The sequence below is a fragment of the Pelmatolapia mariae genome, linkage group LG6 (assembly GCF_036321145.2).
Source record: "Pelmatolapia mariae isolate MD_Pm_ZW linkage group LG6, Pm_UMD_F_2, whole genome shotgun sequence".
Lineage (NCBI taxonomy): Eukaryota > Metazoa > Chordata > Actinopteri > Cichliformes > Cichlidae > Pelmatolapia > Pelmatolapia mariae.
Window position 1 is genome coordinate 35,929,963 of NC_086232.1, and position 18,047 is coordinate 35,948,009.

At 40.7% G+C, this 18,047-nt stretch overlaps 1 protein-coding gene across 5 annotated transcripts; it reads right to left on the reverse strand.

Annotated features, from left to right (window-relative positions):
* Nucleotides 1-2,593: 2,593 nt before the first annotated feature.
* cep170ab (centrosomal protein 170Ab) lies at nucleotides 2,594-16,337 on the reverse strand. 5 transcript variants are annotated; one of them, XM_063476775.1, is made up of 20 exons: nucleotides 16,226-16,337; nucleotides 14,994-15,074; nucleotides 14,534-14,676; nucleotides 14,320-14,409; nucleotides 13,257-13,338; nucleotides 12,990-13,045; nucleotides 12,377-12,539; nucleotides 11,473-11,610; nucleotides 10,900-11,358; nucleotides 10,438-10,796; nucleotides 10,229-10,348; nucleotides 9,981-10,113; nucleotides 7,441-8,904; nucleotides 7,048-7,291; nucleotides 6,710-6,818; nucleotides 6,363-6,524; nucleotides 5,854-5,942; nucleotides 5,390-5,483; nucleotides 4,439-4,490; nucleotides 2,594-4,284 (listed from the first exon to the last, which is right to left on the reverse strand). In XM_063476775.1, the coding sequence occupies exons 3-20, from the start codon at nucleotides 14,636-14,638 to the stop codon at nucleotides 4,022-4,024; spliced, it is 4,182 nt and encodes a 1,393-aa protein (XP_063332845.1). In that variant the 5' UTR covers nucleotides 14,639-14,676; nucleotides 14,994-15,074; nucleotides 16,226-16,337; the 3' UTR covers nucleotides 2,594-4,021. The 5 variants fall into 5 exon arrangements, with proteins under 5 accessions (XP_063332845.1, XP_063332849.1, XP_063332848.1 ...); XM_063476779.1 differs by having other exon boundaries at nucleotides 14,534-14,679; XM_063476778.1 differs by lacking the exon at nucleotides 16,226-16,337 and adding an exon at nucleotides 15,485-15,550.
* Nucleotides 16,338-18,047: the final 1,710 nt, after the last annotated feature.

An 18,047-nucleotide genomic window follows, 5' to 3' on the forward strand; every position in this document is an offset into this window, starting at 1 on the left:
ATCATCTGACAGTTCCATTGATGACCTGTGTTCTGCTGCTGTCTGCTGGGGTGCAGAGATGCCCTGAAGTACACACACACACACACACACACACACACACACACACACACACACACACACACACACACACACACACACACACACACACACACACACACACACAGTTAAGCACACACACAGAGATGCTGCCACTCCCGTCTTCCTTTTTTTTTTTTCTCAATCTATCTTTCAGAAGCTGAATCAGCCACTTTTACTCTCTGTGGTGCCTGAGCTACAGTTTGTTCCCTGACTCTTACCAGTGTCTCTTCACTCTCCCCAGCAATTGGGCAGGGTGTGTCTTTGTGTGTGTCTGTATGCGCATGTAGTACAGTCTCCCAGGCATAATGGGAGGAGCAGAAATGGGCTTCTGTAAGCTTGTGAACAGGGCGGAGGTGCAATTTGAGCAGCTGCATGGATGTAGTGAACAAGACAGAAAGCATCAGAAAGAGATTAATCTGATTGAGAAAAGTGTGAGTACGCTGTGAGACATGAAGACACGTACACACTCTCTTTCACACACACACACACACACACACACACAGTTGTAGGAAATCTAATTTCTGCCATTTGCACTTCACATGCGGATACTGATACTGGCAGAGACAGAATGTCCTGAAGTACTCTAACTTCACCTTAAGAAACCTTTTATACAGCACCATATGCCAGGGGAGCACACACCACACACACAAAGATTTTTATAGCCACGACAGTTTATGTTGTGAATACAAAAAGGCTGCTGGTGTAAGAAAAACTGACTTTGCCCCGACCTACTTCACAACACAAGTAACCCTGTGACCACTGTGTTCATAGTACCACAGTGATATTTACATTATTTGTCTCCTCATTGATTAAAGATTGATGGTTGAAATTATTTTAAACAATAGAATTTTGGAAATTCATTTAATGTGTTGTTTTACAAACTGATGATTTTTAACATTAATGTAATGATTATATTGTTAGCAGCCAGTTCGTTTATGTTAGCATAAAGACTAAAGCCAGGATGAACCTAGCATGTAGGTAATCAATTCAGTGTAGCATTGTTTTGGTATTTTCTGACACATAGTACTTGAGTATATTTGATCCAAAAGTCCAGAAAATTTGGAAAGTGTGGAAAATGTGTACCAGTGAGGTCACATTAAATAAGGTGTTTCCTAAGTCTTTAGGAGGTGGCTAACATGATGTCAGGCTAACATTTGGAGGCTGCATTTTGAAGTGGAGCATTTTGGCCATTAGTGTTAATGTCTGGTTAATGGGAAGCCAGGGCAAGCACAGAGCATCATTCTTGTTACTGTTCTTCAATAGAGATTATAACATACAATTCCCTTTCCTCCCAATTTTTTGAGTTTAAATGTATAAAAAGCCATATGATAATCAATGACCATTACATTCACATTTGATTGACAGTAATCTCTCTGAGCACCGTTTCTGCCATCTGTACCACCCTATAGTTGATTTGAACACCCAGTTTGCTGACAAAGCTTCTCCTGTTGTTCTCCTCTCCAATGCAGTTCCACACTGATGAGCATTCATCAGTGTGGAACTGCAGAATATGTAAATTACACAAGTAGCCCAAACACTCACAGTGTAGCATCATACACCTTACTCACACTGAGGTTACAGGATTACTATTGCTGTAATCCTACTATTTCAAGTTAAACTGAATAATGCGTAGCATGTAAGCTGTGCATGACCTAACACATAATTTCAACATTATATATGTTTAAACAATTACTTTTGAAAACTACCAAACAGATACCTCAGAGCTCAAAAACTGCAGTGTTATGAATACTTTATTTATATGCAATAAATGCAGTGTGAGGGTGGTAAAGCCCATAGGGAACCTGAACTTAATGAAACTAAGTGGGAGCAGCCAAACTTAGCACTTCCAATAGATGAGCACCTGCACAATCCCTGATGTGCACCAGCAGTTGTGGTGAAAGTTGTTCACAGGGGAGAAAAACCCTGACACAGCTTTAAAGGATTAAGGAAGTGGAGCAGAATATCTGAAGACACACAATTAGTAGTGCGGTAACTCTAGCAGTGTGGCCTCTAAAACCTAATTTGTCGTGTGTACTTTCTTCTGCAAAGAGTGGGAGTGAAGCCAGACTGGGAGGGGGATTGGGCAGATTGTGGTGGAAGGATGGCAATTCAAAAGAGATTGTGAGGTGATGAAGGGCAAGAAGTGGAAACTTAAATGTAATTAATTAATTAGTATTACTAAAGTTAGACAAATAAGTTTTGAACTCATAACTGATCCAACACATTATTAATCATTACCAGTTACATTTTTAGTGGAGGATGAGGGAGTTTTAAATACTTCTTAATTCAACCAAATATAGAAATAATATTGTTATAAGCAATGCGATTAAACTCAACCAGCCTTTTGTCCCCCTGAGAGTGGAGGCAGTTGAAAAATCCATCCATCGGGCCATTTTCTTTTGCTTGTGCAACTGGCCCAGAGCCTATCCTAGCTCAGAGCCACTGAGTAAGCCGTGGAAAACAGCTCATGATTATCATGCATTTTATTGAAAATGAGAAAAACACTGATATTGCAAGGTTGACATTTAAACCTAACATCAATACAAAAAAAAGCTCATACAAAACATCCAAACAAAAAAATCTCCAAATGCTCAAACAAAAGGAAAGATAAAGTATGCCGAGCACAAAATGCAATTATTCATCTTTATTAAAGTTGTTTTGGCTAAAATGTTATTCAACAGTTCTGATCAGGATACATTCATATGTAAACATTGGTATGAGGCAAGACATTGGAAAACCTACCCAGTCATTACACTGTGGATCATTCAACAACAAAAAGCAGGACTTGGAGGTAGTCCCTGTCTATGCTGGTTCAAACACATTTAACTTGCAATCAGAAAGTAGTTTGATAAACCGTTCATCTCATCACGGTCAAAGACATAAACATGATAAAGGAGTGGCATTAGGGTGCATTACATCCTGGTCCCTCAGAGAATAATAGCAACATATATTGGCTTTGAAATGCAAAAACAAAAAGACTTCTACCGCCTTCTCGCCATCTTCCTTACATTGCACTCTCTAGTATCTCAGACTATAATGATTGTTTGAGCCAGGGCACTTGTGACAAAATGCATTTGGAAGAGGAAAATCCTATTCTGGGAGCTACATTTCAATTCACAATTTTCATTAACACATCGGGTTTATCTTTGATAAACGGTCTTCAAATGACATCAGCACAGGAAAAGGGGCATGGAAGTAAGTTTTAAACTTAACTACTTTATAATAAAACACTGGTACATAATAATATAGGCACCCAGTTCTTTTCCCAAAAATGGGCACTGTGGCCGTTTCTCATGGAAAATCATTACTGAGGCTACCTTACTCATTGCTATTGCAAACAAGACAAAAATATATAATTTGATAAATAACTCTTAGGCAGGACAGAAGAACACTTTCAAACATGGCTCCTTGACACTATTGCACCTTTTCAGTTTAGGTTTCCATGTTGGCTCTAAGTCTGTCAAGCTTTTGTGTCACTTGCAAAGAATGCAAGGCAAAAGGTTGGTCTGTTTTTGCTCATTTCAAGCCAAAACAGTAGAATAATTAAAAGGGAATTTGGTAGGTTTAGGTTTAACATCACATCTGCCCTTTTTCTCAAGTGTTTTCAAGGATAATGGGTAATGATAATGAGCTGCAACACAAAAACACAGATGGGTTACTGTATATGATGTCAAAGCTTCTTCGTTAGCCTAGCAGTTAATAGTGTAATATTGTCATATAATAGAGCTGTCATCTCAAGAGATTCCTTTTGACAGTGTTGGAATTTTAGAGTCCTAACATAATTTAGTTTGACTGATAGAGCAGAGAGACTTTTCCATATAAAAGGCATTGCTCTGGGTCCTTATGTTATCTCAGAAAAACTTCTAAACTCACACCAGGGTCTGCTCTGAGGGTGTCTGATATCTCCAATAGATTGCATTCTGGATTATTCCACCGTGGAATGTCAGTTGTAGGAATTAGAGCTCTGCTGTAGCCCTGGGTCTCGTTCTGACACTTCTGCATGGTTTGAAGATCCAACAGGCTCAGTGGACAGTAATTCAGGCCTGGAGGATGAAAGTGTGCGTGAAGAAGCTTCTGCTTCAGTTTGTAACACTGCTGCCCTCTGCTGAGCCCCTGGGCTGATCTTCTGGTCAGCCAGAGGACTGGTCAAGCCCAGGTTGGACAGGGCATCCAGAGTTCCATCTGGATCTACCATCATGTCAATTACTGTCAGTTTGGAGCAGAGAAAAACAGTCCCACTTAATACATCAAAAGACTTCCCGTGGTGTAGACTGCAGTAACACTACAGAATACAATACAACAATACAATATTTCATGCTTTTCTTCCAAAAACTAAAGAGAAGCATAGGTAGAGTCATACCCATCAGTTGTCTTTCCACCCTCTTCAAGTCTTGAATGATGGTTGAAATTTCCTGTTAAGAGAATGTGAATAAAAAAATGAAAGCTGGTCTCAGAACTGATTAAGTGAACGCTCTTACAGCAAATAAATCAACTCAATTAATCTTTTCATTGCCTCAGGAAAAAGTTTGGAGCCGAGCCCTTTACACTTAGTAATGCTTTACGAGCCCTTTAACTTGTGTCGTGGACACACATATCTCTTTTCAGAGGTTCACATGAGGCCAGACAGCGTTACAGTCAGAATTTATGATCCTGCGCTGGAGAGAGGTAAAAGTGTGTAGAGGTAAGGTTATAAGTCTTTTTTTTTCTCCAAACAGTGTAATCACATTTGGTGCCTAAATACTGAAATTAATTTGAAGTTAATTTAAAGGGTGTATGACATTGTTGATTTGATTCTCCAAACAGCTATAGCACTGTGAGCACTCACTATGATTGCTTGGAATAAGTAATCAGAAAATGGTAAGGAATGACTGGATTTAAAATAGTGTTCAATTAATTCAAGCCAAGAAAAGGCTAAAAGATTACTTCTATAAATGTATACTTATGGAATATACTGTGACTGTGGACTTCTTTTTTAAAATTTGGTTGAATTAAACTGTGCCAAAATAACCCCAATAAGGAAAGATGAGTTTGCGGTTGGTTATCTATCGGCTCACATTCCAGAAGCTTCAATACATTAAATGTAGAGTCTCCATAAAATAAAGACAGAATCGGATCGCAATCTTGTTACACACTGTATCTGTTTTTCTCCATTGCAATCCATCCTTTTAAAATATTTCATGGTGAACAAGCGCTGTACTGACTGATGGACCAAAATGCTAGACTAATATTGTAATTTCTACACCAGTGTTGCCTATTTGGCTATAAATATCACAGTCCTGTCTGTTTCACAAGCCTTCAGCAGATTCATCACCTTGTTTGAGCTCTTGAGCAGTAAGGAGTCATGCTCTGCTTGCAGTTTGGTCTCAATCTCATCCCATTTTCGTTCTTTATCCTTGAAGAGGATCCTGCAATGCCAGGTTGTTACAAAAATAGGATAAAAGTGAAATACATAAAACATGTTTAATATAGATTAAGTGACTGCTTAAATTATTTCATTCAGATGCCATCAGCACATTGTAGCATTGACAAAAACAGCCTTTGAATTGTCATTCTAATGAGAAAAATATGTAACTGGGTGGCGGAGTAAGCCTGTGTGATGTGTCATTCAAACTGTGTCACCTGCTATTTCCAACAAAAAGCACAGACAAGAATCTGTACACACACAGACAATATTTGTATCATGCAATCCCTCTTTAGTGTGTGCATTGAATATATAAATAACTACAACAACACGTGAAAAAAATTTTTTTTTTAGCGTAGTCAAACAATACTTGCCTAATTTTGCAGGTTGTTCTGTCAACAGATTGGCGTATCCTGGTTGACAGCTGAGTCACAGAAGCTAGCAGCAAATTGTCTAGGACTGCCTGAAAGACAGTAAAAAACATATCATCTGAATTTACCAGTTATAAATTAGTGGCATAAAGTGATTAATTGACATGATAAAATGTAAACAACCTGTACTATTGCTACATTTAGATAATTTAAGTACATTTTTTTCATTAGCTTAACCACTACTTTTAGGTTTAGATTGCCCTGTTAAGGGATGACTGTAACTGGCACGTATCGAGCTCCCTCTAGTGACAAACAGTGGCACAGACTGACATGAACGTCTTGCTATTTTTGCTCTTAACATAACTCTAAACTTGCTGTGTATGCTGGTTCGCATACTTTCACTTTCTAATGCAGAGAAGCACATCAAATTCAAAATCAACATTAGCAGTATGGTACATAGCAGGCCATATATTGAGGATAACATTATATTTAAAATTGAAGCAAGGCCTTACATCATCTCTATTCCATGTCTGTCGCCGAATGGACCGGGAGCTCTGTCCGCTAGACCCACGAGATCGAAGCTCCACAGACTGCCCATTGGTTCCCATAATGCTATTATGCTGTGTGGAGGAGCCGCCGAGGTCCAAACTGTCATCAAACACACGCTCCTCCAACTGAAACGGAAATAAAATATATTGAAAATTGATATTCTTTCCTCAGATCCTATTTTTTTGTCCATGTTAAGTAATCAGACTTCATTAAGAATCTGTATTCTATTAGCATTAGGATTGCTAATATTGAATAAACTGAATCCTTATATTTTGTATGCTATAATTAGTTTAAGATGCAACAACTATACCAGAGCTCCAGGGTCCGTCGCTGCAGGGCTCACTGAGTCAATCTCTCCTGCCACATCATGAATCTCTCTGGCTAGCATGGCCAGGTCTTTTGCAAGATCTTGACTTATCCTGTGGAGCAAACATAAGTATGATGTTATTTTATTGTGTTATTTTGTGATATTTATTTAAAACAAAATAACGGCTTTAAAATAAGATCCAATAAAAAGAACTGCAACCCTAAGCTAAAAAAAGAAGCAATAAAGAGGCACATGCCCTAAAGCAGGAAAAATGTGTTAGAATACTGCTATCTGACTCATTCATCCACTCATATACACAGGAGTACTTCTCACCTACGTACCTGGCTATTTCCTCGCTGTGTGCTGTCCAATCTCTCATATACTCATCTTGTTCCCTAGAGTGCTGCTTCACGGTAGCTAGGCCTGCAGGATTTGGGGTTGCTGGAGCTGAACCTCCAAGCTGGGCTACTCGAGTAGACGGGAATAGCCGTGTGTGCCCCTGCTTGGATATGTGACGATTTGAGCCATACTCATCCTCTGAGGTGGACGCATACTCCACGGGTACACGGCGCCACCGAGTTCCAGCTGAGGAAAGAATGGCAGTGAAGCTTAGATGAAGCTTAAGATGCCAGATGAATTCTTCTTTAGGTAGATAATTACAGACAACTGTACAATCTTTTGGCAGTCAAAGCATCATTAGGAACATTTAAAGACAAAAATGTGTACACACTTACATGCAGGTGTGGCATGTGATGAGGTTCCTTTACTCTTGTCAGGTAGCTTGGAGGCACTGTTAGCTCTTGCTCTGGGTCCAGGCATTGAAGTCACATTGGACCCTCTCAATCCTTGCCTGATGCCATAATCACCTGCACCGCGGGCACCCAGACCTCTACTCCTTGTCACAGTGGCCTCTGAGTCACTCTGGGCAGACGGGGAGCCCACTCTTGGCCTCCTCGGCTGTGCCAGAGCTTCTATTCTGGACATGCCTCTTTTTGCCATCCCTGTCTTGGATGTGGAACTAGCAGTGGAGGCCTCAGAGGCCACAGACATCCGGTCTAGGTCAGCCGGTTCAGTGTCTGAGGAATCCCCCAGCCGGGCTCGCCGCAACAGGGATGCCCTGGTAGGCCTGGGCTTGGGGACACTGGTGGCTTTACTGGCGGCAGCGGAGGCAGGAGCTTGGCTGATCTTAGCCCGGCTAGACTTAGTGCTGGCTCCAACTGTTGTGCTCCCTGTCTGACCTCTAGCATGTGAGCTTTTGGAGTCTTTCGTGGAGGTGGGCTGTGAGTCTGATAAGAGAGAATTGGAGTTGACATCATCATCAGTGAGATCCAGGGACGTCCAAGGACGGTTTGGCTGTGAAGGACCAGAAGTTCTATTCTTGACCCTCTTGTCCTGGGTCTCCCTGCCACCAGCAGGACCCTTGCTAGATGAGCACACTACAGTTTTTTCTTTCTGCTGTCCTGCTAGAGTTCGGCGTTTCTGGACTACTTTCCTTGCTCCATCAGCTTGGCTTACTGTACTTGTCGTGTCAACATCTGACTCTGGTGACATGGATCCTTCAATGGACTGACTTGGGGGATCGCCTTGGTCTGACACAGTGGTTTCTAGAAAGGCTGCTACAGCCTCTGAGTCTTTCTGCAGTGTGGCGCTGTCGATGCCAGGCTCTCTAGATTGAGTTTTGCCTGTGAGACCATCAATACGTGGTATGAGCTCTATAGGGACGTTGGAACTTGGTTTCTCCACAGTGAAGCTCTCCTGTCTCAACAGGGGTTTCCCACTACTTTCCCTGGCTTTCTCCTCTTCTTTTTTCCTCCTCCGTACTTCCTCCATTCTTTTTTCCCCGCTGGTCATGGGACGAGGTGGGAGCTTTGTCAACACACCTGACTGACTTGACCTCCCACCACCACTATCCTGCGACTTGGCTGGTGACGAACGACTAGGGCTGCCACTGTGACTGCCCACACCTCCTGTGCACTGGCCAGGTCGAGTCTTTCCTCTGCCCACCTTTTCCTCCTGGTTTTCTTTCTCCTGTAGCTCTGTGTCCTGTTTCTCCCCCATATCTGCACGTAGGCCTGAGCCTGGGGTCCTCCTTCCTAGGCTGAGATCCTCACCAGGCAGGTGGGGTAGGGTTCTCCTCTTGCGCTCTGTGTACCCAGTAGAGGCAAAGGAGGCTGAGTGGCTGGATTCACTTATATCAGCTGAAAAGAAAGAAAATATTTGATCAGAATGTGCATTAAACATACATGGTGGATTATATACTGGTAGAATCGGTGCACTGTTAGAGGTCTTTGCCAGACTTTTAATTTAATAGTTGGCTTTAATAAAGATCCTTAACAGAAAGTCCCAATAAAAATTTGTTCAATTGTTTTTGTAACTTGAAGCAACAAAAAGCTAATACATAAAATTCAGATAGTTAGTCAGAAAGCTTATTTTCTTTATAAAACAAAAAAGCTGCAATTTCAGACCTTTGACTGAAAGTGGCACAAGTTAAGAAACTATTTTGTCTTCCACTTGTAAAATATTGCGATACTTCAATATTTTAACATGAAACCTCTGGCTTCACTGTGGTCACGTGACTCTATTGTGCCAAATGCAAATAATTACAGTCTGCTGTATGTTAGTGAAATAAATAGGAATAAATCTTCCTCTTGGATGTGAAAAGCTGCTTGCCTAATGCCTATTTGGTGAAATATGACCAGCAGCATGGTAGCTATGTTAGCTAACCTGAAGAAGGCGTCATACTCTTTCTCACACATGCCATTTTAGCTTCTGTGCATTTAAGGAGACCACCTAAGCTAACTTTCTTCTGAGTGGCTGCTGTGTGCCTAATATGGCCACTCTATTTGTTGTCCACAGTCTGAAGAGTAGAAACTACATAAAGAGAGTGATAAGTTGTCATTGGTTGGCTATATTGCACAAACCAATTAAGAAGAAGGCCTGCAAGCATTCATATCCTTGACAAATTAATTTAACTTTTATCTCATCTGGATTACTCTTTGCATTGTAATTATCCACCACATATATATACATGCATATATATTACAGAAAAATGGCAAGCCTAATGTGACAGACTGCTGTATAACTGAATCCTGAGTAAATTTGTGACACCTGTCTACTTATGCTGCTTTTACAACGTGTTTATCATTTAACCCCAACTTGTGATTGCACCCTGTGATTTTGTCCAGCAAATGTTTACATGAACAAAATGCTGAAATTAATTTAATAAATATTAAAGGAATCCTTTTTTGAGATTCAGTAAACCTAAACTTAATACCTCTCTCCTCCGTGACCAAGACGTGGCTTTCGCCTCCTGACCCTTCAGGGTCAGTCCTAATATGACTGGCAGCTAGAGTAGCCCACTGCGACACCCAGCGTGGACCACCCACCATCAACTCTTCAGACAAGACCTAAACAAGCAAACGTGGAAATAAAACAAAAACATGTCAATAACTGGAAACAGATGTTGCTTTAGTCAGTCAGAAGACAGCTTATTGAGTATAACTTAGAAGAACGCTGTTACACCTCTGTCTCCATGCGTCCGGGTTTTCCCCGGTCTCCAGTGCCAGACCTTTGGGAGGTGAGTCTTTCTCTCTGGTCAGCACTCCCCACCCTGGACCCAGACTCCTGGTCCACACCAAACACCTAACATATACACAGGTAAGAAAACATATTATGATCAGGAGATTAAATGATAAACTATAAAAAAAGAGTTAAAACTTTAACGTTTTTACCTTGTCAATCAGTTTCCTAGCCTCTTCTTCTTCATGATCTCCATTCTCCAGCTCGATGGTATAAGTCCCTCTATCACTATAATCATCTCCATGATGATAGCACTCGTCGCGCCCACTCTGCTGATGGGGTGCTGAGCCACGTCTCCTCTCTGCTACTTTGGATGTTGAAGGCTTACGACGACGTGCAGGACTGTCTTCCTCTGCAAAGAGACCCTCTGGTACGTTTGCACGACCCTCTCTGATCTTCATCCCCGTGCTTCCCCAGAGTCCCCATGAGCGCTCTTCTAGCGCTGCAGCCCTGCGCTGTTCACCCAGTGCATTTTCTGAATCACTCTGAGTGCCATCCTCATGTTTACTACCTGCAGAGTGAGGTAATAGATCAAAGTGTTGCATAAGAGTGATAAAGTAAGTATTGCATGTAATACTGTACACTATACCAAACTCTATATCATATAAACACACCTTTAAGACTCCGCAGTTGTACAGGCACATCGCTTTTCACGCTTTCTCCATCATCCTCTGCAACAGTTTCTTTCAGAGCCAATGGTAACTCATTCTGAGCAAGCCAGTCAGCAACTTTGACTTCTGCTGCGACCATGGCTGTCTGAAGAGGACTCAGCTCCTCCCCAACAGCCCTTTTAGGGCGTGGCCTGGTCTCTGGTCCTACCTTCGCAACCCTGTCCTTGACAGTCACTTTACCTGAGGCCCCAGGATCAAACTCAATGGTGAAGGAGGCGTGGCCATGGGCGGGCTCTGCTGCAGCAGAAGCACCACCCTCTTGTTCTCTTGAGATGGATTCACTGCTGACTTTACTTCCTGAGGGATCCTTTGCATCCTTTGTTGGGATCTCGAAGTAGCTAGGCTCCTGATTAGAGACTGTTTGCAGGGTACACTTTGGGATCTCCGCACTTTTCTTAGATTCTGGCACAATTAACACAAAGATATTTGTCTGGCACCATAAAGTTTACAGAATATTTGTAATATTTCCAAAAAGTAAACCAAAGAAAACTGATAATGAGCAATAGTTGTTGGTACCTGTTTCAACTTTTTCTCGTTTCCGGTCTGAACTCTTGTCCTCTGACTTTCCTGGATGCTGGTCTTCAGTGTCTCCATCTCCCCACCAGGCAGGCTGGCCATACAGGGGGGTACCCCTGTGCAGCACTGTGACATCCCCTGCCAAAACAGTACATTTTTTTTATATATAGGAATGCACATATGTATTAATTGCAGCTTAGAGACCCTAAATGGGCTTCAGGTAAAGGTCATTTTAATGCAACATCCCCAATATTACTGCATATAATTTGCCATCTATAGTTAGGCCCTTGATTCAGTTAAATTCTATTTATATAGTGTCAAATCACAACAGTTGCCCAAGGTGCTTTATATTGTAAGGTAACAACCCTGCAACCCTCTGTGATCATTGACTTTAGTTGTTTTTCATGGTCTTTCAGGCCTTGGGATGTTGCTGAGTGGACCACTGCATTCCTTTGTTTTCAGAATGCACCAGATTGTTTATTTCAAGACTGAAAGATTTTGCATCTACATCTCTTTGGATCATACTAAGAGTTCCAGAAAATGGATACCAAATGCAAGTTCAACATTTGGAATTAGCTGTCTTTTATCTGTCTAATTTGTTATTAAATAATGACAGAAAATACTTCATCTGAACCTCTGAAAACAGGGGAATATATTTCACACACCTTGACTGTCTGATTTTGAATCCTCTGTGGCACTATACAGAGGCTAAATTATCAAACTTCTGCCACTGTCCTAGAGTACGGCTGCTATAGTTTGTAGTCCTAAAATCTATTTAAGAACTACCTCTAAAAATTCTTTCATTACCAGTTTATGTATCTGGGAATATTTTATCGATTCAAGGTATTAGATTTACTATATTATATGTGTCCAGTGCCCTTTAACTTTCAATGCTCAGACTTACCTGTTGCCTTGTCCTCTGACCTGTTGGCCTCACTTGGCTTGGCAGTGGCTCCCTCACACACCTGTGCAGCTGCTGCCTCAGGTGGTTTGACTTGAGATTTGGATGATTCTGCCTCTGGGAGTTTCTTCTGGTTCAACTGAAGTTGGCTGCTAAACTTTTCATGCTGACAAATTAGACAACAGAAACAAGGGGAATCAACAAAAGACAAAGGTTACACAATACTGTCAAAATAATTACGATGTATATCTTGTCTTTTCTTGCTTTTTAATCTTCCAGATAGCATAGAGTTAGGCATACTGATCGTATGCCATACTGTTCGCATATATTTTGAATGATAATGTGCTATGTTCATCTAGCTCATGAATAAGAAATCTGCATTTTTTGTTTTTTTCTGCAGCTACCTGGGCAGTTTTTGTTGATGAAACAGCAAATTCATCAATCGTGAAAAGTCATTTTGCCCACTTCAGCAGAACTCTTTGATCTATTCTCAACAATATTGCTGCTAACTGATGAAAAAGTACACGATCTTTCCACCTATCCTGTTTCAAACACAACTATTTACACCGTCTTCAAACATATGAATATTGTTCTTCTGCGTAGCGTGTCATCTAACCTTGAGGGCCTCCTCAGGAATATGCATCTCTCCTCGAACCACAGTGAACAGGTTGGTATGTGAGACAAGTTAAGGTAAAAGATGACGAGCCCTTTGCAGGGATGAGAAACCTGCACTGATAGCCTTATCTATTATGCAGTAGGCAGAGTGCAATGAGAATTCACAGGCTATTCAAGAACAGATAAAGTTACAGTGCACCCCATGTTCACTGACCTCGTACTGCGTGCTACTGGGTTTGACAGATAACACAAGAACACATTCAAAGGATATCATATCCAAACCTCAATTTGTCATCAATTTTCAGTGTGACATAGATTTGCTCCTGTATTCTGACATCGTTGACAAATGTCTGGGAACAAACAAAGAAACAATGTGGTTAGGAACAACATATGAGGACTTTGTACAAAAGTGAGATTATTTAAAGTCTCCTGAAATCTCAGTACTGCTTGCATAACAATGATGCTGTCCATAACACACAAACCAAGTGCCAATTTTGTACCAGACCTTTAGTCACAATCCTAACCAGATTTAACACAAAAAAGCTTATTTCATGTTGAATTTAAGCAGGGCAACATCTGTACACACATAAAAATGTTTGTACTCTGCCAATTGTTTCATCCATCTGTCTTAAAGCTCTTACCCAAATTAGGATCATGGGTGTGACCCTGAACATAGAGAGACAAACACACACACACCCACGGTCAATTTAGAATCACTAATTAGCCTAAAATTTATGTCTTTGGGTTATGGGAAGAAACCAGAGCACTTGGAGGAAACCCACAGATTCACAGGAAGCACAAGAAGAACATGCAAGCTCCACAAAGAAAGGCCCCAGCCGACTAAGAGGTTTGAACCAGCAGCAGTGAAGTGACAGCACTAACCACTGCACCATCAAGCTGCCTGTCATAAGCTATGTATAATATTTGCACTACCTAAAATGATGTCTTTCAGTTTATTTAGGGTTGGAAAATAATTTAAATCCAAAGAAGAAACCAAATTATGTTAGAACAGGTTCACGATTACTTTTGTAAGCAGTAAATTGCTGAAGCAGTTAAGGGGCACCCTGGCAATTTAGTACTCAAAGTAATGCATTTTTATAAATACTGAAGGCTTAAGAGAAACTAATAAAAAATTGTAAAAACGGAAGCAGTAGAAGATGAGAAAGCCATGGCCCAAAAAAGAATAAATAAGAATAAATAAGGTATACTTTCAGGGAAATGTTTGATATTGAATTTTGGGGCACGCTGATGTAGATTTTATTGCATTAAAAAACATTAGGCAGGGGTTGCTTTAAGACACATACACATAAATTAAAAAAAAACTCACTTACCCCATTTAAGCTGCCCAGGTCCTTAACTTTATGTTCGTCCGTATTTGGCTCATAGTTGATGACAGCATGCTGTTTGTCCACACTACGGGACTAAACCATACAAGATCCAGTCAATCACTATAATCCTCACTAATCTCAGTGCTTCAGATAATAATCCAGTCAGAGTAAGAATGACAGCTCAGATCATATGTCTGGTGGATTCACAGTACAGTACCTGCAGCATAAGCTCACAGTCATCCCTTCCTACAAAGATCATCTCTCTGGGGAGACGATGGCGTGTCCCCCCACCGCTCACCAGGAACCAGGAAGTCAGACTCATCTCTGCCTGACAAGTTCACTTGTGCCCCTTAATGCATCCTGCTGAAAACAAGAACAGTGTTTGACTGCAGTTTATAGCTATAAATCTATTAATGAGACCATTAAATATTTATCCTTCGATCAATGAAAAAATATACTCTTACACTGTAAACAGGAGTGGGTGAGGCATGCTGTTTCATATAATTACATAAAGCAAAAATTATTTCAGCATTTGTGCGTGTGCTTGTGTGTCATATGCACAGTAGCTATTTCGGTTATCACCCGAGGACATTGGCAAGCTTATCAGTCCATGTAGTGCAGCTAACAACAAGAAATTTTAAAAAAATGTAAGTTCAAAAAGTAAAGAGACAGCTTACAGTATTTCAGGCATTCTTCTAAACTCCCAAAGTGAGTTGCTCAGCAGGATTGTCCTGTCATCAGCTTCACAACGCACTCCACTGAAAAAGGAGGAAGAATAGTTAGATACTTTGCAAAAAGAGAGTGCATGTGAGGGTGACAGGGAGATGGGGCTTAGAAAGAAAGAGATAATAAAACATGTAATATGACAGCTAATTCAATCAGATCCAGAAACTCTGAGCCAAACAGAAGACAGGCATATACACCGACCACAGGAAGTCAAGGAAACAGAGAAAATACAGACATAAATAGAAAATCCACTTCTCTGCTCCCCATGATTCTCTCATATGATTTCCAGGCAGTTGTCAGGATTCCCATGCACACAAAACAGCACAACAGCGCTTTTCACTGACACAAACACCCTGTCCCCTCTCTGCATTATTAGCAGGCAGGCCTGCTGACTCACGCTCCGAGAGAGCCATAGGTGAATTAGTAAGATTTAATTACGCACACATTGTCATATCTGAGGCTCCTTTTTGTACGTCAGCTCAAGCCCAATGGGACTTGACAGCCCCCTGCCTCCCAATGGAGAACTACGTGGTCCATTCTTTCAGTAGGCTGGCTCCTAGTGGCCCAGATTTTCTCTTTAGACGCTTGATCACACACACGGCTTCACCCACTCTGATATGAATCTCCTCTGCAAATGACCACACATCAACTGAGGCTGCAAGCGGCAGCAGCTGATGGGTTAGAGTCGGCCAATGACTGAGCCTGAACATTAGCTCGGTTAGGCCATGTCTCAGTCCAGCGTTCATCGTGGAGCTATTTAAGAATGATACCACAGACCAGTGAATAATAAGGAGAAAGTATCATCTAATTTCATCCCAATATCGCGCAGATTGTAGGATAAATACAAGACTGGCCACAATGAGTCTAACATTTATTAGCGGCATGTCATCTGAAGCGTGCATTAATCTGTCACGTTCAGTACATCCCTTTACGCACACCTTTTAAGCCAAACACGGGCTAATTTAGACAGATATCTGTTATCACGTGCTTTAAAGCCAACGGAATCACGTTTAGGATGCTGCCTGCTGATATCCCACGATCGACCATTATGGGCGACGTATAGGTCTGTCGCACAAACAGCGAAGCTCATTTCACTGTCTCCATCCTTATATCAGAGGAAGCAACCAAAGGCATCAGAGCAGGCCTGTTAGGGAAATAAAACAATGGCAAAAATGTCTCTCACCAGGTGCTCTATGGGCAAACAGCATCCGATGAGTAGAAGGTTATGAACAGCGATGCTGCTGCTGCTCCTGCAACCCCTCTGCCCAGCCCAGCTCCTTCAACACTGCTGTGTCTTGGCCTCAAGGTGGCGCAATGCGCTCATGTAGGAAAAGATGAGGTTATGTAATATAGACAGCGAACCATGAGTGGCCCATATTAGGTGGATGATGGATCATTTATTTTGGGCAGTGACTCGATAATTAAATTAAGTTGGCATATAAATTACAATCGTAAGATTGAAAACGCTGAAGAGCAGAGTACAATAATAGGAAATTAAATACATGCATTGTATATAAATGATAGGATTTGATTTTATTTGCATTGAAACTTTTTAAAATTGTAATGTAGCTGAGTTATGTTAGTATTTCAATGTTTTAGATTAAGCACTAGAGTGAGTAGTCTACTGGTTTCCAGCTCCGTATAATAATGTTAGGACACAGGTTATGATATTCTATTAAAAGTCAGTCTTGTGTTGAACCACTAGATGGAGCCAAAGTACTGTGTTGTGATTTCGATGCCGACGTAAATTCAATTGTTGAGCCTGATTATGAAGCTAATCTATAATCAACAAAATAAAAGCAAACCATTTTTAAAAGTATGGGTCCTGTGAAGGTCATCTGGCTTTATTTGCATTAAATTAGAGAAGGGGATTTTATGCGATTTTAACTTTATTCATCGTGAAACCAAAATAAAGGAAAAATAATTGCCCAGCATCTTTTCGGCATTTCTGTAAATACATAACGACATACAGAGGTCAGGTGAGAGAGTATAGGGTATAAACCTGCCCATTGGGCCACCCTAATCCACTTGACATACACTGTTTTTGTTGGACATGCCCCCTATAGGTCCCATTAGTCATGAATTACTAGCTTTGTTTAAAAGCAAGCGCACTTGACTGTATACGTTAATCCAATCTGATCACTGGAAAACTAGGAAAAAATTAAAATCCCACATTGACTTCAGTCATAATGAATGGGCCCGATATTTAAATGCAACAGCTCTAGAAATGAAAATGAAGCTGGGACTTAAGTTTTATCGGTGCGTTATAAAGTCCCATTAGGTCTGGAATGCATATTTGTAATTGTTTTTTGTTGTTGTTGTTAAGTATTTCAGAATGCTTTACAGAAATGTTGCTTATCTGTAACATAAATGAGACCCTTGGAGTGGATAAGAGTTAAATCCACGTTTCTCTTCAGTTTTGGAATACAGGCTCAGGTGCATTCCACAAGCTGACAGAAGGGCTTTACTTACACCAAATTGTTTTGTAAATCAAAGCACGTTACACTCTAACTCTAATTTGTTTTTTTCCCTTTCTTTATCTTTTACACGTCCACCATCGAAACACAACGCGTACATTATATCTAAATATATTCTTATATTTAAGTATATTATATAAAACTGTTTATGAATCTCATTTCACTTTCTTTTAATTGCAGGTAGTTAACTTTAGGTTTCCCTGTATAAAAGGCAAAAGCCCAGAGAGAATGGCCGGTCTATCACCACTTCTCAAGAAAGCAAACAAATTAAACAAATTCAGCAACAACAACAAAAAACAGAGTTTAGTTCATCCTGTCGGAGAATAACATTTAAATTAGTTTAGCTCAAGAAGGCCGACTAAAATAAAAACACTTTATTCAGTCATCCTGTAACAAGGTAATAATGACATTTCCAGTCTGCACTGTAAATTTGCATAAAGACTGCATATTCATAGTGGCTTGAAAAAACAAAACAACAACTAATAAACACGAGTGCAAGAGCTGGGTTTATCCACCACTACATCCTTG

What these genes read in the sequence shown, in the direction of transcription:
- cep170ab (XM_063476775.1), bottom strand. Translation starts at nt 14,638, where the DNA reads ATGAGTCTGACTTCCTGGTTCCTGGTGAGCGGTGGGGGGACACGCCAT. An exon ending in ACCTGGGCAGCTTAAATGGG is followed by an intron (nt 13,339 to 14,319) that starts GTAAGTGAGTTT and finishes GTTTGTTCCCAG; the next exon opens with ACATTTGTCAACGATGTCAG. An exon ending in TTCCTGAGGAGGCCCTCAAG is followed by an intron (nt 12,540 to 12,989) that starts GTTAGATGACAC and finishes CTAATTTGTCAG; the next exon opens with CATGAAAAGTTTAGCAGCCA.